The sequence below is a fragment of the Rhinatrema bivittatum genome, chromosome 6 (assembly GCF_901001135.1).
Source record: "Rhinatrema bivittatum chromosome 6, aRhiBiv1.1, whole genome shotgun sequence".
Taxonomy (NCBI): Eukaryota; Metazoa; Chordata; class Amphibia; order Gymnophiona; family Rhinatrematidae; genus Rhinatrema; species Rhinatrema bivittatum.
This window is the reverse complement of record NC_042620.1, coordinates 104,901,320-104,927,597: the sequence shown is the minus strand read 5'-3', so window position 1 is coordinate 104,927,597 and position 26,278 is coordinate 104,901,320. Positions and strand designations below refer to the sequence as shown.

General features: G+C 40.7%; 1 protein-coding gene across 2 annotated transcripts in view; it reads left to right on the top strand.

Annotated features, from left to right (window-relative positions):
- ABCB11 (ATP binding cassette subfamily B member 11) overlaps positions 1-26,278 on the top strand; it is a 152,530-nt gene that overhangs the window by 73,232 nt on the left and 53,020 nt on the right. Inside the window, exons 12-15 of one of the 2 annotated variants that reach the window (XM_029605677.1) lie at positions 7,451-7,564; positions 15,141-15,251; positions 15,685-15,810; positions 25,101-25,262. In XM_029605677.1, coding sequence (XP_029461537.1) covers positions 7,451-7,564; positions 15,141-15,251; positions 15,685-15,810; positions 25,101-25,262 — 513 coding nt within the window. Of the gene's footprint in view, positions 1-7,450; positions 7,565-15,140; positions 15,252-15,684; positions 15,811-25,058; positions 25,263-26,278 lie in introns of both variants that reach the window. The other variant, XM_029605676.1, reaches the window with a different exon arrangement.

Below are 26,278 nucleotides of genomic sequence, written 5' to 3'. Positions count from 1 at the left end.
TAGCCTGTCTTATCAATGTCTTACATTTAACTTGCCAAAGCTTATACATTATCCTATTTTCTTCTGTTGGATCCTTCTTCCAATTTTTCAATGAAAATCTGTTGGCTAAAATAGCTTCTTTCACCTCCCCTTTTCCTCTACACACTTTTCAGACGCCAGCTCCAAAAGCAAATGTAATGACCTTGCACATTTCTTTCAAAACAAAATCTCTTCCATTACAGCTAAATTTCCCACCGACACCTCCAACATCATTATTCCCCCCATAAACATGACCATCAACCTTCACTCCTTTGAAGCAACCTTGTCTACTGAAATAGAAACCCTTTTAAAGAAAGCCAAACCCTCCTCTCATCCTTCTGACACCATCCCAACCAAACTCCTACTATCTATACCCAACATAATAGCAAAACCTATCTCTGCAATAATCAATTGTTCCCTTGCACAAGGTAATGTCCCCTCCACCTTAAAACAGGCAGTTGTCAAACCTATACTCAAAAAACCAAACCTCGATCCCACCGATCTCTCCAATTTTAGACCCATCTCAAACCTGACTTTCCTTGCCAAAATAAAAGAAAAAATAGTCAATATCCATCTCTATGAATACCTTGATGATCACAAGATCCTTTCCCCATCTCAATTTGGCTTCTGTAAATACCTCAGTACAGAAACACTCCTAATATCACTTACCAACAACATACTTAAAGGAATGGATAAAGGTCACTCTTATTTCCTGGCAATGCTTGACATATCATCGGCTTTCGCCGATGATATGTCAAGCATTGCCAAAGGAGTGAAGGTTGGCAAAGGAGTGAAGGTTGATAGCCACAAAACTCTTTTAAAATTGGCAAAGGAGTGAAGGTTGATAGCCACAAAACTCTTTTAAAATGACATTGGTATAACAGGAACAGCACTTCTCTGGCTTAAATCCTACCTTGAAAACAGACACGTCAAGGTCAAGCTGGGTAAAGATGAATCTGAGCCTATTAACATTACCTGTGGTGTTCCCCAAGGCTCCTCTCTTTCCTCTACCCTCTTCAACATCTATATGTTACCTCTCTGCAAACTACTAACATCACCCACTACATATACGCGGACGATGACCAAATACTTATCCCCTTTACTGACTCTTTACTTAAGGCCCTAAAGACATGGGACAATTGACTCACCACCATCAACCATCTCCTCACAAACATGAACCTTGCACTTAACCCTGCCAAAACAGAACTCCTCATCATATCCCCAAACAACAACACTTACCCCAACTCCTCACTCCCCCTCAAACCCATCTCCTTACACGCACATAACCTAGGCATTACTATTACTTTAGACCAGTGAGCCTGACTTCAGTGCCAGGAAAAATAGTGGAAACTATTCTCAAGATCAAAATCGTAGAGCATATAGAAAGACATGATTTAATGGAACATAGCCAAAATGGATTTACCCAAGGGAAGTCTTGCCTAACAAATCTGCTTCATTTTTTTGAAGTGGTTAATAAACATGTGGATAAAGGTGAACCGGTAGATGTAGTGTATTTGGATTTTCAGAAGGCGTTTGACAAAGTCCCTCATGAGAGGCTTCTACGAAAACTAAAAAGTCATGGGATAGGAGGCGAAGTCCTTTCGTGGATTACAAGCTGGTTAAAAGACAGGAAACAGAGAGTAGGATTAAATGGTCAATTTTCTCAGTGGAAAAGGGTAAACAGTGGAGTGACTCAGGGATCTGTACTTGGACTGGTGCTTTTCAATATATATATATAAATGATCTGGAAAGGAATACAACGAGTGAGGTTATCAAATTTGCAGATGATACAAAATTATTCAGAGTAGTTAAATCACAAGCAGACTGTGATACATTACAGGAGGACCTTGCAAGACTTGAAGATTGGGCATCCAAATGGCAGATGAAATTTAATGTGGATAAGTGCAAGGTGTTGCATATATGGAAAAATAACCATTGCTGTAGTTACACGATGTTAGGTTCCATATTAGGAGCTACCACCCAGGAAAAAGATCTAGGCATCATAGTGGATAATACTTTAAAATCGTCGGCTCAGTGTGCTGCAGCAGTCAAAAAAGCAAATAGAATGTTAGGAATTATTAAGAAGGGAATGGTTAATAGAACGGAAAATGTCATAATGCTTCTATATCGCTCCATGGTGAGACCACACCTTGAATACTGTGTACAATTCTGGTCGCCGCATCTCAAAAAAGATATAGTTGCGATGGAGAAGGTACAAAGAAGGGCAACCAAAATGATAAAGGGGATGGAACAGCTTCTCTATGAGGAAAGGCTGAAGAGGTTAGAGCTGTTCAGCTTGGAGAAGAGACGGCTGAGGGGGGATATGATAGAGGTCTTTAAGATCATGAGAGGTCTTGAACGAGTAGATGTGACTCGGTTATTTTCTCTTTCGAATAATAGAAGGACTAGGGGGCATTCCATGAAGTTAGCAAGTAGCACATTTAAGACTAATCGGAGAAAATTCTTTTTCACTCAACGCACAATAAAGCTTTGGAATTTGTTGCCAGAAGATGTGGTTAGTGCAGTTAGTGTAGCTAGGTTCAAAAAAGGTTTGGATAAGTTCTTGGAGGAGAAGTCTATTAATGGCTATTAATCAATTATACTTAGGGAATAGCCACTGCTATTAATTGCATCAGTAGCATGGGATCTTCTTAGTGTTTGGGTAATTGCCAGGTTCTTGTGGCCTGGTTTTGGCCTCTGTTGGAAACAGGATGCTGGGCTTGATGGACCCTTGGTCTGACCCAGCATGGCAATTTCTTATGTTCTTATGTTCTTATTGACAATCAATTGAACTTGAAACCTTTCATTAAATCCATCTTAAAAGAATGCTATTTCAAACTACATGTACTAAAGAAAATGAGACCTCTCCGTCATATCTCCGATTTTTGAACTGTTCTTCAAACCATCATTTTCTCCAAAATTGACTATTGTAACTCCCTCCTCCTTGGTCTCCCTACCTCATCCATCAAGCCCCAACAACTGCTACAGATTACAGAATGCCACAGCTAGAATTCTCATGAATACATGCAAGAAAGACCACATTACCCCCATTCTAAGAGACCTCCATTGGCTCTCAATTGCCTCGAGAATTCAAAACAAAAATCCTATCCCTCATACTTAAGACTCTCTTCAATGAAAACATACAATGGCTACATGACTCTCCCCGCTTTCATAATTCTAACAGACCCACCAGATCAGCTTTCCAAGGAACCCTATATATACACTCTCCCAAACTCACACACCTCTCCTCTACAAGGGACTGAGCATTCTCCATAGCAGGTCCTTCAATGTGGAACACAATGCCCCCTGACCTCCGCATAGAGCCATGCACACAGAAATTAAAAAAAAATTTAAAACATGGCTCTTCAAACAAGCCTTCGACTAACACCCCCTCCCTATTCCCCCCCCAGCGAATCCATGTCATTCTTTTCTTATATGTTAATCTTTCACTTCCACCTCCCTACCTTCATGTAATTAGCTTTTAATTAGATTATATCCCTGGCCCCCCAACATGACTACCGTATTTCCACGACAATAACCCGCCCACGTATATAACCCGCCCACACACATAACCCGCAGGTTTTCAAGATTTATGAAAAAAAGTTTTAATATACCCCGCCTCCTCATATAACCCGCAATTCAAAAAAAAAATAAATTTTTAAATACCTGTCGGAGGGCCGCGTGGGTCCAGGCGGGCGGCGGGAGCCGGGTGGTCGCGTGTTAAATCTAGGCCGCGGGCGGGTGGGCGCTTGTTCCAGGCGGGGGCGGGTGGACGCGCGTTAGTTCGAGACGGCCGGCGGGTGGTCGCGTGTTAAATCTAGGCCGGGTCGCACAGGCGCGCATTCATTCACTGCCGGTGGGGGCAGCCCCCACCGGCAGTGAATGAATGCGCGCCGAAAGCAGCTTGTTCCAGGCGGCGGTGGCGGGTGGACGCGCGTTAGTTCGAGGCGGGTGGTCGCGTGTTAAATCTAGGCCGGGTCGCTCAAGGCAATCTAGGCCGGGTCGCTCAAGGCAGTCACATGCCGTGACGTCACGGCATGTGACTGCCTTGAGCATCGAATCGCAAGGGTCGCATTCATTCATCCAGGCGGAGGAGCCGGCTGCTTTCGCCGCTACTGCCTTGAGCGCCGAAAGCAGCCGGCAGCGGCAGCTGAAAGCAGCCGGCTCCTCCGCCTGGATGAATGAATTCATTCACTGCCGGTGGGGGCTGCCCCAGCCCCCACCGGCAGTGAATGAATGCGACCCCTGCGATTCGATGCTCAAGGCAGTCACATGCCGTGACGTCACGGCATGTGACTGCCTTGAGCGACCCGGCCTAGATTGCCTTGAGCGACCCGGCCTAGATTTAACACGCGACCACCCGCCTCGAACTAACGCGCGTCCACCCGCCACCGCCGCCTGGAACAAGCTGCTTTCGGCGCGCATTCATTCACTGCCGGTGGGGGCTGCCCCCACCGGCAGTGAATGAATGCGCGCCTGTGCGACCCGGCCTAGATTTAACACGCGACCACCCGCCGGCCGTCTCGAACTAACGCGCGTCCACCCGCCCCCGCCGCCGCCTGGAACAAGCGCCCACCCGCCTGCGGCCTAGATTTAACACGCGACCAATCAGGAAGCGGCCGGGCGCAGGGATAGGACGGACTCCTCTCAGCTGCAGCCTATTCAGAGTCGGGAAACTTTATTGGTTGTAAAATTTTTTCTGGATAACCCGCCCACGTTTATACCCCGCGGGGGGCATGCGGGGTAGGTAAAAACGCACATTACCCGCGGGTTATATGCGTGGAAATACGGTAGTCTATATACTTGTACCTAATTTACAATCTGCTTGGTTTAATTACCTCTTTTTATGCTATCTCTATATGCTACCAACCTGTTCCATGCATCAGTGATGCTTCGTATTATAAGCTCAAGGTGCTTTGTAAACTGATAAATTATACATAGTTTATAATCTGAGTGATTTAAATATCTCTTATTTATGTTCCCCCTATATGTTACCAATTTGTTGCATGTAACTGTTATGCTTCATATTATAAGGGCAATGTTCTTTGTAAACCGATGATATGCAAATGGCTATCTGTATATAAAAGACTTTAAATAAATAAATAAAATTGCCTTCTTTCCACCTTTCTTAATGTATGGAATACATCTGGACTGTGCTTCTAAGATGGTATTTTTTAACAATGACCATGCCTCTTGCACTCTTTTTACCTTTATAGCTGCTCCTTTCAGTTTTTTTCTATTTTACTTATTTTATCAAAGTTTCCCTTTTGAAAAAATGAGAAGAAGGAGCCTTTTTTCATTACTAAGACCACCCTTGGGTGAAGGAGACTATTTAAACCCTACTTGAGTACAGCTAGTTCACTGTTATGGAGAGTGTGGTATCCTTAATAGCCACTAGATAGTACCATGTAAGGTAAAATTACATGGTACTATCGTTACCGTTGAAGTAACCTCTATCAACCAACATTGACTCTCACCCTCCGACCTCTTCCCTAACTCCTCCCCCCCCCCCCGTTCTAGTCCCTGCCCTGACACCCCCCCCCCCCTCTGCTTACCTCCCCATGTCTCCTCCTTCCACAGGATATATTATGTTAATAATCGCCTAGGATAAATCTCCAGCCGAGCTCAACAATCTGTTTATGCCTCGCTACCCTATTGTTTTTTTCGTTTATTATTGTATCACTCTCCAGTTGTTATCATTTAATATCTTTCCTGTCTTCATCTCCCATGTTTTCGCTCCCTGTTTAATGTAACTTTACCTTCTACATAGTTGTAAATTGGTTTCCCTTTGTTCTATTGTAAACCGGTACGATAAGACCTTGTCTTATCGTATAGTAAAAGAATTTAAATAAATAAATAAATAAATAAATAAATAAATAAATAAATAAATAAATGATGCATCTGTATCAACTGAAATGTGGCAAGAATGTTTAATAGTATCTAATGGTAAAAGTCTATTTTAAATAAGGAATGGGGAGAGAGGTCCTGTAGAGAGAGAGTTGTACAGTATAAAATACTGAGTTCAAAGTGTAGCAAGTAGAGTTGAAGGGATCCTATTTTGAAAGAAAGGCAGCCCAGGGTGCACCTCCAAAGGGAGAGGTCTCTATAGAGCTTTCCCCTCAAAGGGAAAGGCCCAAGGCTAGAAGGTCTTTCTTCTCATGAGGAAATAGCCCAAGGAAACTCATCCAGGATTCCAGAGAAGAAGTGGAGAAGTTCTCTCTAGCAGGGGAAGACCAAAGAAGTAGGTGATCCGACATAATCTTGGAGTGGAGAGATCTGGGGGAGACCCCTGTCAAGGCTGTAAGGTGTACCACTAGAGCTGACCTGGAGAGAAAAGAGATACTAAGGTGGTAAGAGGAAATTGTTTTTGCATCTGGAAAAAGAGTAGAAGGGCATTAGTAAGGTATGACATGGAGTACTGGGAGAAGGGAGTACTGGTAATCTTGTATATGGTACTCTTTTATTGAGTTAAAATTAGGAAGAGAAAATGTAACAGACTATTACTGTAACCACTTGGCTGTCAAAACCTTTGAGTGTCTGAAACCCAATTGGATATTCAAAGTTAACTTGTAACATCTAATTGCTGGTAACCCCAGAAAATAAAAGTTCATTTGGTTGAATATATTTTTTGGAATATGTCCATACTTATTGTTTTGGTGGGGGTTGCTGGTGACCATAAGGGATTCATAGAGGGGAAATCCATGTGGTGAAGTCCCTTGCTCAACCAAGGAAATGAAAATCCCAGCATTGGCTTTGGGCCCAGGCCTACTACACCATCTGCTTGACCCAAATTTGTGATAGAACCCTACCAAGGTGCCAAACCCTCTCATATTTTATGTATCCTTCCAGGGAGGGTTACATAATTGTAACTAAAGTGATACAAATTGGTTCTTGCTGCTTACAATCTGTTTTCACATTGTAATAGTCATATATAGTATATTATATAGTATAAAAAAAAGCTTATCCAGACCTCAACTGATCCTTACTATTCAGCCAGTTACTATCAGACATAACAAACACTGTGTTAACATCTTCCTTCACTACATTAACTCCACTTCACTGTATAATGTTTTGCAACATTCTAAATAATTTGCTCTTAGTTAACCTCCTTCTTCTTTACTTTCTTCTGCTCCCAGTTGTACACTTCCCTGTTTATTGTAACTGCAATTTTCTTACCATGCACTTGTTAGAATGTTTTAGTTATATGTATATATCACACCCTGTTAAATGTAAACCGACATGATGTGACTCAAGTCATGAATGCCGGTATAATAAAAACACTAAATAAATAAATAAATAAATAAATAAATATAGGTGATCAGCCTAGAAACTTAGAAACATGACGGTAGAAAAAGACCATACATTCTAATTTGTCTGTCCATCATAAAGATCCAAGAAATTAAAATCAATCTATTCTGTTCACATTTTTTAGGTATTTTTTGGAGTATTAGTTGGTGCAATAAATCTTGGTCAAGCTTCTCCTTGTTTGGAGGCATTTGCTTCTGGTCGTGGGGCAGCAGCAAACATATTTGACACGATAGATAAAGTAAGTACTAAGCGAGTTCCAGCATATGTTTTATTACAAATAATTACATTTACTCAATAAAAAGAAAGTATTCTAAAAAGTCTGGTTCACTGAAATCTAGAATAGATCTAATCTCTAATAGATGCATGGCATTTGTTTGACTAAAACAAAATATTATTTTAAAATATTAATGTTATTGTTAAACTCTATACCTAATGCTTGAGTCTCTAGAGAGTACATTGTAATGACTGTTTACCCTCTGGAAATGGTAAGATTTACCTCACTATAGTATGTTTACAATCTGAGAAAGATTAATAATTTCTCACTTTACTGTGCTTTTCTAATTGACAATGCCCACAAAATCAAGATTATTTCTCAAAAGAGGCCATGCAGTAGAGTATACCCATGTAGACAAAGTCTATCAGCTTCCAATATACGATGCTATGCTGACTGCGAAAAGTCAGATTCATAAAGTGTGCATTCCTTTCTTCCTCTGTTTAATGTATGCTATTGGAACATAAAAATATATTGTGGAAGAGATATTTGCAGTGTTAAGCATGCTTCTAGTAATTTTCTTGCAACTGTGGTTTAATTGCTGAATGTACATATTTTGATTAAATGAGTATTATAGAAAAATATGAAACACGTAGATGGATCGGTGTAAAAGATTTTTATTGAAGCTTGCCCGACTCTGGCCGAGTTTCGCTCAAAGAGCTGCCTCAGGGGCTAATAAAACATATAAAATGACACACATACATATAAAATTACAACCACAAATAAAATGTACATCTGACCTCTATAAATAATGTTCACAAAAAATATATAAATAATAAAACATATTAAAACATGTAATACAACTATAAAACAAAGTGAATCTTATTATCAATATTAAAACTAAACTGTGAAGGTCAAGCATTATATGTTGTGACATAATTATGCTGAATAATATTTGTATGAGTGTATAGTAGTTACATAGGCATACACTTGAAATGAAGATATAATCTCAGTGGTGTGTACGTATAAATAAAAAATATGACAATACATGAGCACTAAAATAAATATATGTAAAAAAAGAGTATATTGTATAAATGATCTAGTGTAGAATAAAAGAAAATAGAATAAAATAGAATAGAATAAAATAAAATAAAAAAATAAAAAAGTAGATAAAGTAGATACCTTACAAGCCACATGAATTGGCTTAAAACAACACGGAGTGAAATCAAGAGGAGGTTCCTTAGGTTTCAAAGCAGAGCTTTAAAGATATCAGTATTGTATACCTTCAAAAAAACAAAGAACTATTGTACTAATATTTGTAAAAAGAACTATTAAATAAATATATAAAATCTCAACTGATGTAGCATCTAAAAGAATTTTGAAACATAATTGCTTATATGACTATAAAGATTTTGTGAGTCTTGTGAGCTAGTGTAATAGCTATTCATCTCAATCAGCTTGGTTTTAATGCTAAATATTGGCATATACCAGAATTTGTTTAGAGGATGTTTACAAAGGTTGTATCAGCAACCAAGCCAATTTTGGGAACTATTATAAATCAGTAATTGATCACTAAGCACAAAAACAAAGATACAACCTTTGTAAACAGCCTCTTTTTGAAGGTATACAATACTGATATCTTTAAAGCTCTGCTTTGAAACCTAAGGAAGCTCCTCTTGATTTCACTCCGCGTTGTTTTAAGCCAATTCATGTGGCTTGTAAGGTATCTACTTTATCTATTTTTTTATTTTATTTTATTCCATTCTATTTTATTCTATTTTCTTTTATTCTACACTAGATCATTTATACAATATACTCTTTTTTTACATATATTTATTTTAGTGCTCATGTATTGTCATATTTTTTATTTATACGTACACACCACTGAGATTATATCTTCATTTCAAGTGTATGCCTATGTAACTAGTATACACACATACAAATATTATTCAGCATAATTATGTCACAACATATAATGCTTGACCTTCACAGTTTAGTTTTAATATTGATAATAAGATTCACTTTTTTTTATAGTTGTATTATATGTTTTAATATGTTTTATTATTTATATATTTTTTGTGAACATTATTTATAGAGGTCAGATGTACATTTTATTTGTGGTTGTAATTTTATATGTATGTGTGTCATTTTATATGTTTTATTAGCCCCTGAGGCAGCTCTTTGAGCGAAACTCAGCCAGAGTCGGGCAAGCTTCAATAAAAATCTTTTACACCGATCCATCTACGTGTTTCATTGCTGACAGCCGTCTTGGATCGGCTACCGGTTTGTTTTATAGAAAAATAGACATTCTGGAGATTATATGGGAGAGTCCTTGGACTGTCAATTTCTCTAATTGTCTGGTTCAAATCCAGTTTAGGTCAATAGTAATGGAAAATCATTGCCATTAAAAAGCTGTTTGATTATGTATGAGAAAAGAGTTAATGGTCTTAGTCCAGGTCTAGTGGACATTAGTCCATGTCACTAAAAGCCATCATCACAATTTTGCCCTAATTAGCTCCAGTTTTTGCATGCAGGTAACCTACACGGAGCGGCAGTTACTACTCTTCACAGAAAGCATGGGGGTAACCTGCACAGAGTGGCAGTTATTTACCATAAAGCAAAGTGCTGAGCAGATTAGATGGACCATTTGGTCTTTATCTGCTGTCATTACTATGTTACTATGATAGGTCAAAGAATGCAAAACTATGGATGCTGAATTATCCTCTTAACTAAGCTCCCTCCCGAGTAGAGTTTGGATATACTGGCTTGGCAAAATGAGAACACTGTACTTCTGCTGTCTTGCTGTATTTGTTCTGTGAATAAATTGAGGTTTTCTTTTTACAGTGCAGTCAATCCAGTACCTTCCATGAACGATACATAACATAACATAAAATAACACTTTATTTGATTACATGGTTTCCATAGGAAAGGACTTCTGTGGTTAAAACTGTATTTTACACACAGAAAGGTCCTTTTACAAAATTGTCTACCCAATATGCAGGTAAACGTATGTGCACATATGATATTTGCGTGTTAGTTTACTTGAGTGCAGGAGGAAGTCTGTACCCAACTATAGGCAAATAGATATGTATCAGTGTGTGCAACTGGGTGAGTGATATGCTGTGTTAACTTGTCTAAGAACATAAGAACATGCCATACTGGGTAAGACCAAGGGTCCAACAAGCCCAGCATCCTGTTTCCAACAGTGGCCAATCCAGGCCATAAGAACCTGGCAAGTACCCAAAAACTAAGTCTATTCCATGTTACTATTGCTAGTAATAGCAGTGGCTGTCAACTTAATTAATAACAGGTGATGGACTTCTCTCCAAGAACTTATCCAATCCTTTTTTAAACATAGCTATACTAACTGCACTAACCACATCCTCTGGCAACAAATTCCAGAGCTTAATTGTGCGTTGAGTGAAAAAGAACTTTCTCAGATTAGTTTTAAATGTGCCACATGCTAACTTCATGGAGTGCCCCCTAGTCTTTCTATTATCTGAGAGTAAATAACTGATTCACATTAACCCGTTCTAAACCTCTCATGATTTTAAACACCTCTATCATATCACCCCCTCAGCCGTCTCTTCTCCAAGCTGAAAAGTCCTAACCTCTTTAGTCTTTCCTCATAGGGGAGCTGTTCCATTCCCTTTATCATTTTGGTCGCCCTTCTCTGTACCTTCTCCATCACAACTATATCTTTTTTGAGATGCGGCGACCAGAATTGTACACAGTATTCAAGGTGGGGTCTCACCATGGAGCGATACAGAGGCATTATGACATTTTCCGTTTTATTCACCATTCCCTTTCTAATAATTCCCAACATTCTGTTTGCTTTTTTGACTGCTGCAGCACACTGAACTAACGATTTCAATGTGTTATCCACTAGATCTCTTTCTTGGGTTGTAGCAGCTAATATGGAACCTAACATTGTGTAACAATGGCATGGGTTATTTTTCCTTATATGCAACACCTTGCACTTATCCACATTAAATTTCATCTGCCATTTTGATGCCCAATTTTCCAGTCTCACAAGGTCTTCCTGCAATTTATCACAATCTGCTTCTGTCCCTCCATTACGATATCTTTGCATACTCCAGAGCATGCAGTGTGTGTGCATCCATTTTGTACAAACTGCCTTTGGACATCAGCGATCCTGTGCTTCCTCTCTTTTCAAGGGGGATGCCTCAGAGATATGATTGTATTTGATGGAGAGAAAATGGCCTGATGCTTAGCCAAATAACCTTCCCACCTAGGGCTCAGACAGTCTATTACTTGCGTTGAGACTGGGAGGGAACTTCCCTACCCCCCCTACCTAAACTCCCTCCCTATTCCCCTCTCCTCTCCACCCTCTAAACCCTACCTACCTTTCTTTTTTTGTTTTTGTTTTATAACTTACTTCAGATCCCAAGCTCCTGGCTCACCCCTGCCCAGACCCTGCCTCCAGTCCATCCCTTTGAAGAGGCCCGGCACTTGTGCACATACTGGGGTTTATGCGCATGGCCGGGCCTCTTTAAAAATTCGCACAACGCGCACAAGGCCCAGCCATGCACATAAACCTCGGATTTTACACGCGCAGGCCTTTTAAAATCCGGCTGTTAAAGAATAGCATGGGATCTACTTAGTGTTTGGGTACTTGACAGGTTTCTTATGGCCTGGATTAGCCAGTGTTGGAAACAGGATGCTGGGCTTGATGGATCCTTGGTCTGACCCAGCATGGCAATTTTTTATGTTCTTATGTAGTACAATTAAAATCATCACGTGCTCAACCCAGAGGTCTGAATAAAGGACACTAACCTACAGAGGAAAATCATTAATGTACCATCATTCAGAAGTAAATTCATACTTCTGGACAATGGACTTTAATTTATTATTACCAATCAGTAAACTATTATTTTAACACACAGACCTGGCCCTGTCTGAGTTATTACAGCCTCTCACCTCATGGGAAGCACCAAGACAGTATACACATACTGGGAATCTTTTAACATCGTCTGGGCCCCAAGCGAGAGCTTACTTCCATGAAAAGAATTCCCTCCAGGGATTAAGGGTCAAGCATGGGTTGGAATTGCTAGCTGGAGCAGCCCCTGAAGAAATAAATTAGTTGTGTGCCCTCAGGATTATCAACCCCGCTAAGGGTTACACAGTTATTATCCCAAATCCCCTTTTAGTGTATAAAATATGTTTTTATATCTATCTAGAGTGTGCTCTATAAAGAATCCTGTAGCCTTGGCTACTAAAGAACATAGTAATTACTTGATTTACTAGGAAATTACCAATTAAGTTCCCCTTGAACTTTACTTAAGTGTTCTGTTCTCACTAAAACTTATATAAATTACATCTTTCTATTTCTCTACCAGCCAGGGTCCAACCCTCTAATTAGTGGGTTAGTAGGTGTATTTAGCATAAAGGGTAAGAGTTGGTGGGAGCTGGGGTGGAGGGGAGGAAAATAATCTAGCCCTCCACCCATGCATACCTGTCATGGAGGGCAAATGGAGCTGTTGCTCTACATTCTGTTTCCGACACTATACTTGTCAGTCCATTTAATATATTGTAATCTCACTATGGGGGTCATTTATCAAAGTGCTATATGGCATTTTCACATGCGTTAAGGCGTTTTCGCATGTGAAAACATCACCTATATAGGAGGCCCACCTAGCTACTTGAGGTGAGATTTAGGTATTAGTGTAGGGGTTAGGGTTGACATTCAGAGTGCGACATACGAACAGAGCAGTGCTCTCTTGTGAAGATTTGATGACCTTTGGAGTGAACGCCATATAGCACTTTGATAAATGACCCCCATAGTGAGATTACAATATATTAAATGGACTGACAAGTATAGTGTCGGAAACAGAATGTAGAGCAACAGCTCTATTTGCCCTCCATGACAGGTATGCATGGGTGGAGGGCTAGATTATTTTCCTCCCCTCCACCCCAGCTCCCACCAACTCTTACCCTTTATGTGAGTCCATCAAGCTAGGTTGAGAGAACATTGCACAAATCTCATCTTTGGGTGAGTTTCCTCACTCTGAAGGTCATTAAATCTTCACAAGAGTGCACTGTTCTGTTTGTACGTTGCACTCTGAATGTCAAAGTGGCCCCTAACCCCTACACTAATACCTAAACCTTACCTCGAGTAGCTAGGTGGGCCTCCTATAGAGGTATAAATATCTGCCTAGTATGAGTGCCTTATAACTAGGTTCTCTCTCTCTCTCTCTCTCTCTCTCTCTCTCTCTCTCTCCAGTGGTTGTAGGTAGGAAATACAACAAATCTGGCACTTATCACAAAGTGTGAAAAAGTTATTGCAGTTTGTGCTAATACCTATGCAAAGCACTAATATAGTGCACTTTGTGATAAACAGCCTATTACCATAAAGCATGCCCTTTTGCTATCGCATGCAATATTTAGTGCATTTTGATAAATCCAGGCCTATGTTTGTTAAATAATTAAGTTCTACTAGCCATGAAAACTTGTCTTGGAGGGCATTTGAGTTATGGTTCTGGTACTGAGTTTTGCATTATTTGTTAAAATTTCTAAGCTCTGGTACTGTTTGTTAAAATTACCAAGTCCCGCTACCCATGAGCACTTGTCTTAGCGTGCAAATAGAGTTATTGTTCAAGACACTGGTTCTGGGACTGTCTTGTTACTCCATTCCAATTTATTGTAATCTACTTTGAGACTTGTCTTGGAAAAAAGCAGAATATCAAATATTTGGAAATTAATAAATAACTTTCAAAACTTGTGGACAAGGCCCACAAGCAAACAAAATTTAAAAAATACAGTCAGCTTCCACAAGCAAACCAGAAGTTACTTTCAAAACTTTCACACAGGCCCCATGTATTTGCCAAATTTCAATGTGCAATCTTACAATGTTCAGAGCATGTCATGATAAATTAAATTCATAAAGAGTCTGTAAATGTAGTGATGCTGTGAAAAAAAGGTGTCCCAGCAGGGCCTAGAATCAACAAGATACAGCCTAAAAGCAGCAGTACCAACAGGCTGAGGCAGACCATCAGCCCACTATGCAGTATGAGCTTTATCTCGTATAGATTCATTTGCATCTCTTACAGCTGGAAGGGGCTTAGACATGAAAGAGGCAACTATGACGCCTTTAAATAGATTTCATTCCCTTTCTATTTTCTTCTTGCTGTGTGAGGCTCCTACAGTGTGTTACAAATACAAGAAGATGTGTCTTGTACTTTGTTAAATCACTGGATCTGGTTGCTTTTTTTCTTTGATGAATAGATCCAGAAAGGATGATAAAGTAATTTCCAAATACCCAATGGTTTATTAGTTTACAAATAACATAGGTAAACTAGGACACTGTTATTTAGTTATTACAAGTGAACTAATAATCTACAGTATGAAACCTTTACTTGTCTGATAATATACTCAGTGCAATATATGGTATTGTTTACCTGAGAAAATCACAAGTGAAATCCAAAATTAGTTTTATGTCTTCTCTAAAAGGCAATTCAATATAATCCTTTTCTATTACAACTGAGGTTACATTTTTAAATCATGCTATCTGAATGAAAATTTATGTTTTAAAGGAACATACATTTAGATTATGCATTTCTTAATACTGTGAACTGTAATGTAGGAACCAAAAATTGACTGCATGTCAGAGGATGGTTACAAGCTGGATAAAGTGAAGGGTGAAATTGAATTTCATAATGTAACCTTCCATTACCCATCCAGGCCAGAAGTAAAGGTGAGTAGTACATCAACTCCTTGCAGTTCCTTAAAACCCCCATCCTTCCACTTTCAACTGTTGAATAGACTTTTCTTAGTTCTGCAAGTCTACATGTTCTATTAGGCATACCAGGTCAAGAAAAAGAATCGGAGAACTCCATGAGCCTTGTAAGGGGGATCCAAGCTTCACCAGGTTAGAATCATATGATGTCAGATTGTCCACATATACATTGCAAACAGGAGTGGGGGCATTCATATCTAGCTCAACTTACTTGTCCTTTTCTACTACCAACAACATCAACGTTTAAGAACATTTAGTGGATTTGGTCATTTAAGACTTCAGATGCATGGAAATTTACATTCTGGATACATAATATTCATGCCCATTTCCTTGTTATTGGATTTAGTATCATCATTAGTGAGGCGCCTCTACATATTGTCTCATTTTTCAGATTTTAGATAAGCTTAACATGATTATTAAATCAGGGGAGACAACAGCCTTCGTTGGACCAAGTGGAGCTGGGAAAAGCAGTGCAGTGCAACTCATCCAAAGGTTCTATGACCCAGATGAAGGCATGGTGAGTTTAGTCTATTCCAACTCTGAGCAACTTATTAAGATGGTTAGTTTAGTAAACTCCATCATTTTTACAGGAAAATATAGAATTCTCTTCCATTACCAGATGAAACCACTCTTTGAATGTTTCTCAATAGACCAATTATAATGTATTTGTATTATCATGGTTATTATTTCAATGCATGCCTTAATGTCTGTTGTTGCCACTGGTCCACCAAACTATGCACCAGTGACATGGTCCATGCTAAGTAGTAAGCATCTTCCCTATGATGTTGATATTGATTTAAATGATGGTCAGCTCTAGTCGACAGCCCATCTCTCCTACCATTATTTCCAAATTCCTATGAACTACAGCTATGATCCAATAGTGATAGGGGTGATGATGAATTTGTGCTTACCCTCTATTCTCTCTACTTCCAATGGTATCACTGCATATTTCTTGATTTTCTGTCATTACTTTTGCTTGATATTTATAACAAATGGGACTGATATCTCAGTGAGAGGGACATTGTCCTTGTTCTTTTCAATAAGCACTAAATCCAGTCCATGGTGTTGATGGTTCTATCACTGGGAATTACAAAATCCCATACCAGTTTGTTTCTTGAGCATTTAAAGATCTCTATATCTTCTGTCTAAACCACTATAGTGATGGCTGAGTTACTAGCAGAGACATTATTAAAATTATTCTTTTATAAATACATATTTCCATTCATGTAAGCATTTCAGAAACATCCAAGCATCCATATCTGGAGTGGACACAATGGCAGTCTTTTTAGTGCAAAGATATCATATCACAGTGTTATTCAATAAGTGTGTGCCTTCAGATCTCATCAGGTGTGCCACGGAAAAGTCACCACTGTCTGATGCTCTGATCCAGACCCACACCTGGGCTCTGTTCCCCCCTACTTTCAGCAAAAAGAGATACCAGCAGTGGCTTGTAAAAGTGTACGAGCTCCTGAGATCCTGAGAACATTTGTAACCATGCATGCCTCTTCTTCCTAGTTTCAGCCATGAACCCCAGGGTGTGGTAATTAATGGACAGCATACAGGGCACTTTGTTCAGCATACACATTGAACATAGCACTTCCTTGCTCCTCCTTATCTTTGAGTCCTTCCAAACTCTGTCTTAGCCCTAGGCTGAATGAAACAGGGAGAGTGTACACCGAGCACAGAATGCGACTGAATGTTGGGAGCAGCAGCAGTGAAGGAGCTCTGGCAGCTGCATGCAGCAACCAAGGGAACTAAATGAGTTGGTTGCCTATACCTCACAATCTTCTCCCTTCTACTGAACTTGTATATAGAGGGAGCTGATCCACCATGATGGGTTCATGTGTTTTCGCCTCCTCACCTTCTAAGTTTTAAAATTTGGATGGCAGACTGGTGAGGCTTCCAGGACTTTCCTAGCTCTTCTTGGTCATACAAGTCCTTTCCATGTCCACACTGCCTGCTCCGTGGAGGCTGATGTGACATGCAACATTTCTATTAATGTAGATGCGCTTTGGAAGTGTAAAGTTTGGGAAACCCTACCATATAATACACAAACATTTTGACCACCTAGGGTCAGCCACAAAAAAAGTGAGCAGTGAATCTGCCTAGAGGCTTAGCAGTAGTGCTGTGTAAAAGACCTGGGTTCAATTCCTGGAATTGGTTTTGCTCACTGAGCCAGCTGGGGCTGGAGAATTATAGTTGCAGTATTCACAGACCCTGGAGCGTTCTAGTCATTGGACCCTCCTACTGCATGCATATCAGGAACATCACTGCAATTGTTGGGCTAGGAAAGTTTATAAAAAAAAACAAAAATATCATGGGTAATTGCAAATGAAAGTTGATGGCATTGCTGCCAAATAAAAGCCAATTCCAACTGAGCTAGGAGCCAAAATAGAATTTAAAAAGTGGGTATCATTAGGTCCAAGAAACCACAATGATAGCTCCATAACACTTACTGTGGGAGTTATTGCCTGTGGCTGTCACACCTATCTTCTATAGTCTAAGACAGGGGTGGACAATTCCAGTCCTCGAGGGCCACAAACCTGTCGAGGTTTTAGGATATCCTAATGAATATGCATGACATAGATTTGCATACAACTGAGGCAGAGTGCATGCAAATCTCTCTCATGCATATTCATTAGGGATATCCTGAAAACCAGACTGGTTTGTGGCCCTCGAGGACCGGAACTGCCCACCCCTGGTCTAAGGCCTAGATTCATCATTTTGCTATAATTTTCGCATGAATAGCACCCGTGATAAAAAAAAATAGGGGTGTGGTTAGGGTAATTTTTTAATTACTACAACACACAGTATTTTAGCACTTTGCATAGGTATTTTACTGCATTTTGTGGCACAACCTCAATATTTTTACTTTGCAGCTTGTGAAGTGCTCAAACAGGCATTTCAGGCTGCTCTGAGAGAGAGAGAGACTCTTTATAAGGCTCCCATATTAGTCATCTATTTATACCACTGTAAGACGGTCAATTAGCATCTCAAGGTGAGGTTTTGGTGGTGGACTAGGGTTTGGGGGCAGTTTTTCATGCAATCAGAGCTACAAACAGCAAAGTACACAACAGTAAAGATTTGATGTGATTTGGAATGAGGAAAGGTACACAAAGATTTATTTATTTTATTCTTTTATATACCGACATTCGTTTGCACATCACATCGGTTTACATTATAACAATAGAACTAGGGAAATTACAATATAACATTTCAAGTAACTAGGAGAATAACAGGAGCTAACAGGGAAGGAAAATACGTTAAAACATTAAAACATTTCAAGTAATCAGGAGATAACAAGGAGAGATACTATGGGGTGATGGAGGGAGGAGGGTAAGCAGAACCAGACTAGTAAACAGCTATTGAAGGAAACGTTAACTAACATTATTTACATTGCTGAGGATACATGTAAGGAATCATGTTGAATTTATGATAATGATGGAGAGGTTAACAGGGGGCGAGCAGGGGGAGGTATTGTGTGTGGAGAAAGTTGGAATGTGAGTTATTGGTAGGCTTGTTTGAAGAGCCAGGTCTTCAGCTTTTTTATGAAGTTGATAGTGTTGAGTTCTAATCTTAGGTCTATGGGCATAGAGTTTCATAAAGATGGGCTGGCAATGGAGAAAGCTCGTGCTCGTGTTGAGGCAAGGTTTGTGAGTTTGGGTGAGGTTGTTGGAAGAGTGCCATTGTTGGCTGATCGTGTGGATCTTCGGGGGGGGGTGTTTAAAGTGGAAGAATGTGTTGAACCAGTTTATGTTTTGGCTGTATAGGGTTTTGTGGATTAGAGTAAGACTTTTAAATCTTATTCTGAGGTGTACTGGAAGCCAGTGTAGGTTTTTTAGGTGTTTGGAAGGATTCTGGCGGAGGCATTTTGGAGCATTCGTAGGGGTTTGAGGGACGTAGCTGGGAGTCCTAAGAGTAAGGAGTTGCAATAGTCTAACTTGGATAGGATGAGGGCATGTAGTACTGTTCTAAAGTCATTTAGATGTAGGAGGGGTCTTAGCTTTTTTAGGACTTGGAGTTTATAGAAGCCATCTTTTAAGATTGAGTTTATGAATTTCTTTAGGTTTAATTCATTGTCTATTGTGATTCCTACGTTTCTTACTTCTTTTGAGATTGGGGTTGATTTTGTTGGGGGTAGGATTTCAGAGGGAAAATGTTGTTGGATCTATGGTTTAATATTAATAGTTCAGTTTTGTCCGTATTGAGTGCTAGGTTCATTTGATTGAGGAGTTGTTTAATTGAAGTGAGGTAGTTGTCCCAGAGAAGAAGGGAATTGGTAATGGATTCAGAGATGGAGATGAGGATTTGGACATCGTCCATGTAAATGAAGAATGTTAGGCCTAGATTTGTTAGGAGTTTACATAGGGGGAGCATGTATATATTGAACAGGATAGAGGATAGGGAGGATCCTTGTGGTACACCTTGGGTTATTTTGATGGGCTCTGATTCAATTTTGCCGATTTTTACTTTATATTGTCTGTTGTTAAGGTAGGAGATAAACCATTGCAATGCAATGCCTGAGAGACTAATTTCCATTAGGCGTTCGATAAGGATGTTGTGGTTGACAGTATCGAAGGCCGCTGAGATGTCTAGCATGGCTTGGATGAAGGATTGGCCCTTATCTAGTCCTTTGAGGACAGTATCGGTGAGGGAGAGTAAGAGTGTTTCTGTACTGCAGAATTTGTGAAAGCTAAATTGGGAGGGGTGTACTCTATTATATTTTTCGAGGTGTTCTGTAAGTTGGTTGTTTACTATTATTTCTAGGATTTTTGCAAGGAAGGGGAGGATGAATATTGGTCTGAAGATTTTTAGCTCTGCGGGGTTTAGTTGGGGTTTTTTAAAGATGGGATTGACTATGGCTTGCTTTATGTCGATGGGTACATGGCCTTAGGATAGGGATACATTTATGATGTAAGTTATGGGTTTGGCTATGATGTCGGGGATAGATTTAACGTGTTTCACTGGGATTGCGTCAGCCAGATGGGAGGCAGGGTTGATATTTTTGATGAGTGATTCTGTTTCTAAAGATGAGATTATTTCAAATTCACTGAGGGCGGTGCTTGGGATTTTAGGTAGGGAGATTTTGGTTGATGTAGTGGGGAGGAGTTTGGCTATTATGTTATTTACTTTGTCTTTGAAGAAGTGAGCTAGTTCGTTGCATTTTGATTTAGTTTCAAGGTCAGAGAGATGGGTGGGGACATTTTTGTGAGTTTGGTGACGTATGAGAATAGGGTTTTAGGGTTATATTGGAACTCATGTATTTTTTTTTGTTTTTTAATAATAGTTGCGTTTTCATTTGAGGATTGCTGTTCGGTAGTGGTGGAGACTGATTCTATACATGGTCAGAAGGTTAGGGGTGTGTGAGTTTCGCCACTTTTTTCGATTTTTCAAAGGTTTTGTTTGAGTTATTTTTAGTTCTGGAGAGTACCAGGGGTTTTTATTATTTTTGGTTGGATTTGTTTCTTTGGTTATTAGAGGGCAAATTTGGTTAGCAATGTCACTTGTGATGGAGTTCCATGTGGCGAGAGTGGATTTGGTGTTATTTAGGTTTAATTTGATTAAGGCGGGGGGGGAAGAGCTGCAATCAAGTCATCAGATTTGCAAGGTTTCCTGTATTGAATAGTGGGGTTGTGGTCAGTTGCTGGGAAAGTGGGAATGTTTATAGAGAAGGTTTCATGTATTAGCGAGTGGTCTGACCAGAGGACAGGCATACAGGATGGGGGTGTAGGGGTTTGTATAAGGGAATTTACGAATATAAGGTCTAAGGAGTGTCCAGCCTTGTGAGTAGGGGAGTTAACGATTTGGTTGAAACCTATGGCTGCTAGAGTGTTGAGGATGGTTTCACAGGCCAGAGTTAAGGGGGTAGAGTCAATGTGAAGGTTGAAGTCTCCTAGGATTATGGCGGGGTTGTTTGTGTTAATATTTTCCATAATGAATTCTATAAGAGGGGAAGCATCATGTTCTAGTATACCTGGTGGGGTGTAAACTAGGCAGATTTGGAGTTGATTGGATTTGAGGAAAGCGATTTCATAGTTGGGGGCTGAGTGAGTAGAGATTAGTTTGAAGTTAAGTTCTTTTTTTGAGGCTAGTAGGAGGCTGCCTCCTCTTTTTTTGATTCTGGGAATGGAAATGATATCATAAAGGTGGTGTGGGAGTTGGTTTATTATTACTATGTCAGTTGGCTTGAGCCATGTTTCTGTTACAGCGCAAATGTCAGGATTGTGGTCAGTTAGGATGTCATGGAGGATTGGGTTTTTTTTTTTTTTTTACTAAGGATTGGGCGTTGAATAGTATTAGCGAGAATAAAGAAAGGCTGAGCAATTGAGTCATGGGGGAGATAACGATTGGGATTAGGGATTTGTGGTGAATAGCCTTTCTTTTGTGGTGGAGGTTCCTATATGCAATGGTGGGTGTTTTTCTTGTCAGGAGCTGCATTGTGTTCTTGAGAGGCAGGAGTTGTGTTCTCGAAAGGTAGTGGATTGGGGGGAAGGAAGGGAGTAGGGGAGATTGATCTAAATAGCATGTTGGTTAGAGTGATGCAAGGGATAAGGAGGGAAATCAGGAGTTTGGGGGGGTTAGGCATGGGGGGATGATGCAGGAATGGATGCTCTATGGATAGGTGGGTGGTAATTTTGAGGGGGAGGGGTGTTTGTCTTTGTGGAGTTACGGGAGATGGGTAGGGCGAGGGAGCTGTGAGGGAGGGAGGGAGGGAGCTGTGAGGGAGGGAGGGAGGGAGCTGTGAGGGAGCAGTGAGGGTTTGGGAGGGGGGAGTGGGTGTCTGGGGTTGGGGGATCAGGTCTTTGTGGGATTAGGAATGGTGAGAAATAATGGGGTGGGGGTTCCAGTTGAGGGAGGAGATATGGGGGCAGCCCAAAGGGGCACACTAAGGGTCGTGCTCCTTAGTTGCGCTCCTTTGTCGTGCGGCGCCTACGGTTCACCGGAGTGTCTTTTAAAGTTGTCCCGTGGCACTTCTGGGTGAGATAGGTCAGGGCGCCTTCTGATGATGCGATTCTGGGAGGCGATTTGATCGTAGAGGGCCAGCAGGTAGGCAGTCGCGGCAGGGCCCGATCGCGGGTCTGGGTGGCTCACTGGGCATCACCTCATGGCTGGGAGCGAGGGCCGAAGTTGCTCGAAGGCCGTCAGAGGGGTCCTGACCAGGGATGAGATTTGTACAATGTACTCTCACCCTAGCTTGACAGCAGCTAGGTAGAGAGTGCATCAAGCTACAGCAAATCACATCTTTATGTACCTTTCCTCATTCCAAATCACATCAAATCTTTTCTGATGAGCAATGTGCTTTTTGTACCTCTGCTGTGCATATAAATCTGCCCCACAAACCCTAGATCATCACCAAAATCTCACCTCGAGTTACTAGTTGACCCTCCTACAGTGGTATAAATAGATGACTAATATGTGTGCTACCCAGAGGCTCTCTCTCTCACTCTCTCTCTCCCATCCTACCCAAAACAGGATTTGCAATAAATATCACAAATCACATTTTGGGCATATCGCAGGCGTAAGGGCCCTAGCACCCAGATAACTACAGATTTATGTTTGTACTTTCAAGCATATACTGATCTCTTAGATTTTTACACACAAGGCAAATGCACAGATTGATGACAATTGGTTTGGAATGCATCTAATATATATGCATGTACAGTTATTTGGCTCAATATTTTCTGCAAAGTTACTTACGTAAACAGCACACCATTTCTTCATATTACATTTTGAACATTTCTGTGATGCACAAAGGAGCTGATTTTCAAAAGCATTTAAACACTTAAAACTGGGTTTTACACATGTAAATGCACTTTAGCCATGTATGTGGGCTTTTGAAAATTGCTACAATATATGCCTATGAATTGTCAATAGGTTCTGCGCATTAAGGGCCAGATTTTAAAAGCCCTATAAGCGTAGGGGGTGTTACGTGCGCCTGGTCTATTTTATAAAGGTCCAGCGATGTGCGTAAAGCCCCGGGACGTGGTCTGGGGCGGGGCGGGGGCAGAGGCTCCCTGGGATCACGCAGCAGCCGTCGGCTGGTGCGCGCAACTTACTTCAGGGCTGAAGAAAGTTTGGAAATAAAAGAAAGAAAAAGGAAAAGGTAGAGGGAAAAGGACGGGGGAGGTAGGGGAAGGGAAGGGAAGGTGAGGTGGGGGGGTAGGGAAATTTCCTCTGATTTCGGAGCGGCCTGGGAGGGAACAGGGGAAGGCAGCGTGGCTTGGCATGCACAAGATGCACTAGTGTGCACCCCCTTGTGCACCGACCCCTGATTTTATAACTGGCGCATGCAAGTTATAAAATCGGGTGTACATGTGTGTGCGCCGGGTAGCATTTACATGTGTAATTCCTTTGATAATTCACCTGTTAAGTTATAAATTCGTCCCTGAAAGTCCCTCTTTCTATGAGTGCAAAATAATGCATTGGGAGGGTAGCATGCCCACTTTTAGCCATATCCTGTGGGCACCTTTAGGTCAGGGGAGGAAAACAGTGCATGTACATTCTGTTTTCAAATGTACACACACTGGGGTAGATTTTTAAAGGGTTACGCGCGTAAGTTATGCGCGTAGCCCTTTAAAACCCCCCTGCGCGTGCCGAGCTTATTTTGCATAGGCTCGGCGGCACGCGCAAGCCCCGGGACGTGTGTATGTCCCGGGGCTTTCCTGGGGGGCGTGTCGGGGGGGCGTGTCAGGGCCAATGCGACATTTGGGGAGTTCCGGGGGGCATGTCGGGGGCGTGGTGCCGGCCCAGGGGCATGGCCGAGGCCTCCGAAACGGGTCCCGGGCCGGGGAATCACCACGCAACAGCCTGCTGGTGCAGGCGTAACTTTTAAAACACAGGTGGAGGGGTTTAGATAGGGCCAGGGGGGTGGGTTAGGTAGGGGAAGGTGCGGGGGGTGGGGTGGAAGGAAAGTTCCTTCCGAGGCCGCTCCGATTTTGGAGCGGCCTCGGAGGGAACGGGCAGCGTGCGCAGGGCTCGGCACATGCAAGTTGCACAAATGTGCACCCCCTTGCGCACGCTGACCCCAGATTTTATAAGATACGTGCGGCTACGCGCGTATCTTATAAAATCCGGTGTACTTTTGTTTGCGCCTGGTGCGTGAACAAAAGTACGCGCACCAGGCGCACTTTTAGAAAATCTACCCCACTCTTTGTCCCACATTCCTTTGCTAACTGCACAAATAGCAGGTGCAAGGTACGTGGATGTCTTTAGAATGTGTACGTTGCACTTGCAAGAGAAACAATGAGGGTAGATTTTTCTTGAAAATTTGCATAAAGTACATGCATTAAAACTATCAGCATACTTTGTCCCATAATGAAATTATTTCCATATTTTAAGGTTGTTGAAAATCCACATTGTCTGTATTTAGCTGCTTTACACACATAATTCCTTGTTTTACACATCTAAGCCCTAAGAGCCCTATTTTCTATGCATTTCTCCCATAAACAGAAAATGAGAGAAAATCTTTAGTAAATAGGCCCCTAAGCTTTTGATAATGTAGCCATTTGTATTTAATAGTGAGCGTGCCTGAGACCTCTGTCCCATCGCTTGTCTACACATCCTGGCGCTACATTTGTTTTATTTATAGTTCATGTAAAACATCCTTTATAAAACTGAAGGAAGAATTCTCTGAAAGACAAACAAGTCATGAAAAGTTGGTAGGGGCAGATTGAACATGTGATTTTAAGACAGAACATTTGTACACAAACACAAATATATTTCTTTCATGAATATAAATATAAATGGTGTTATGGTATGGTTTAGGTTACTCTGGATGGCCATGACATTCGCTCCCTTAACATTCAGTGGCTGCGTTCATTGATTGGTATTGTTGAACAAGAGCCAGTCCTATTTGCTACCACAATCGCTGAGAATATCCGCTATGGTCGGGAGGATGTATCTATGGAAGATATCACTAAAGCAACACAAGAAGCCAATGCCTACAACTTCATCATGGAGCTTCCACAGGTAACCATTGTGTGCACCAATGTGAGGAAACTGTGTAAAAGTTATAGAGAAGGGGTGTGCTGCCATACAGCACATTATTTCAATAACAGGACATTCTGTATGTGCAGCCTAGACACAAAAAAGCAATTCTATCTATCAAATGTCAAACCACACAGTACAATGCTCAGCTGAGAGTCTCAAAACTGAGTCTGAACTGTTTTCCATTTGAAATGTCAGTTCTCTTTTAACTTTCCCCGATGTGAATTAGAAATATTTTTTTCTTTTCAGATTCAAAGGCATTTTGAGTGAATTGCACAATGAGTTATAAAGCATTTTGTTTCGTTGCATTGTTCACTTCAAATGCTTTTGAGACTCACATGTAGATTGCACTTCAGACTCATGTCAGGGACTCAGCTGTACACCCTCGGTTCTTAAAAGAAGCTCTGCTTTACAGGAAGTCATTTAAGAATGACTCATTTCATATAGCATTATTTAGTGTTCCAGTTTATATGAAAAATACTAAAGGGGAAGAAAACCAGACACACTTCTATAGAAGATATACGTCAGATGATCATCAATCGATTTTAAACTCTGGGTTTGCATACACAGGATTAGAGTTAAACCCTCAGTTCTAATCTCATATGTTGAGATTTGACATCTTGAGTCTTCCTTCTTAGTACATTCTTTTTACCTCTCTTTATCGATACAGTGCACAGCTGAATGCATTAATAAGAACATGTTAACTTTTAAAAGTATGCACCATTTTCACTATTTTACCAAAGCAGGAGAGATGGTAAGCCATATCACAATATATGAGGCTTGCTCATAGTTTCACAATTTCCTTTCATCTGATCTACCTTTCAAATAACTATAATAGTTAAATTTGATAGAACTATGGTTGAATTTAAAAGAATAATAGTGCTTCGGTTCTCTTACATACCTCTTCTACTGCATTGAAATAGCTCTGACAGACATTCTTTTCCTACATAATCATTGCAATAATCCTTGCAAATACATTTTTCTGGCATAGCAAGGAT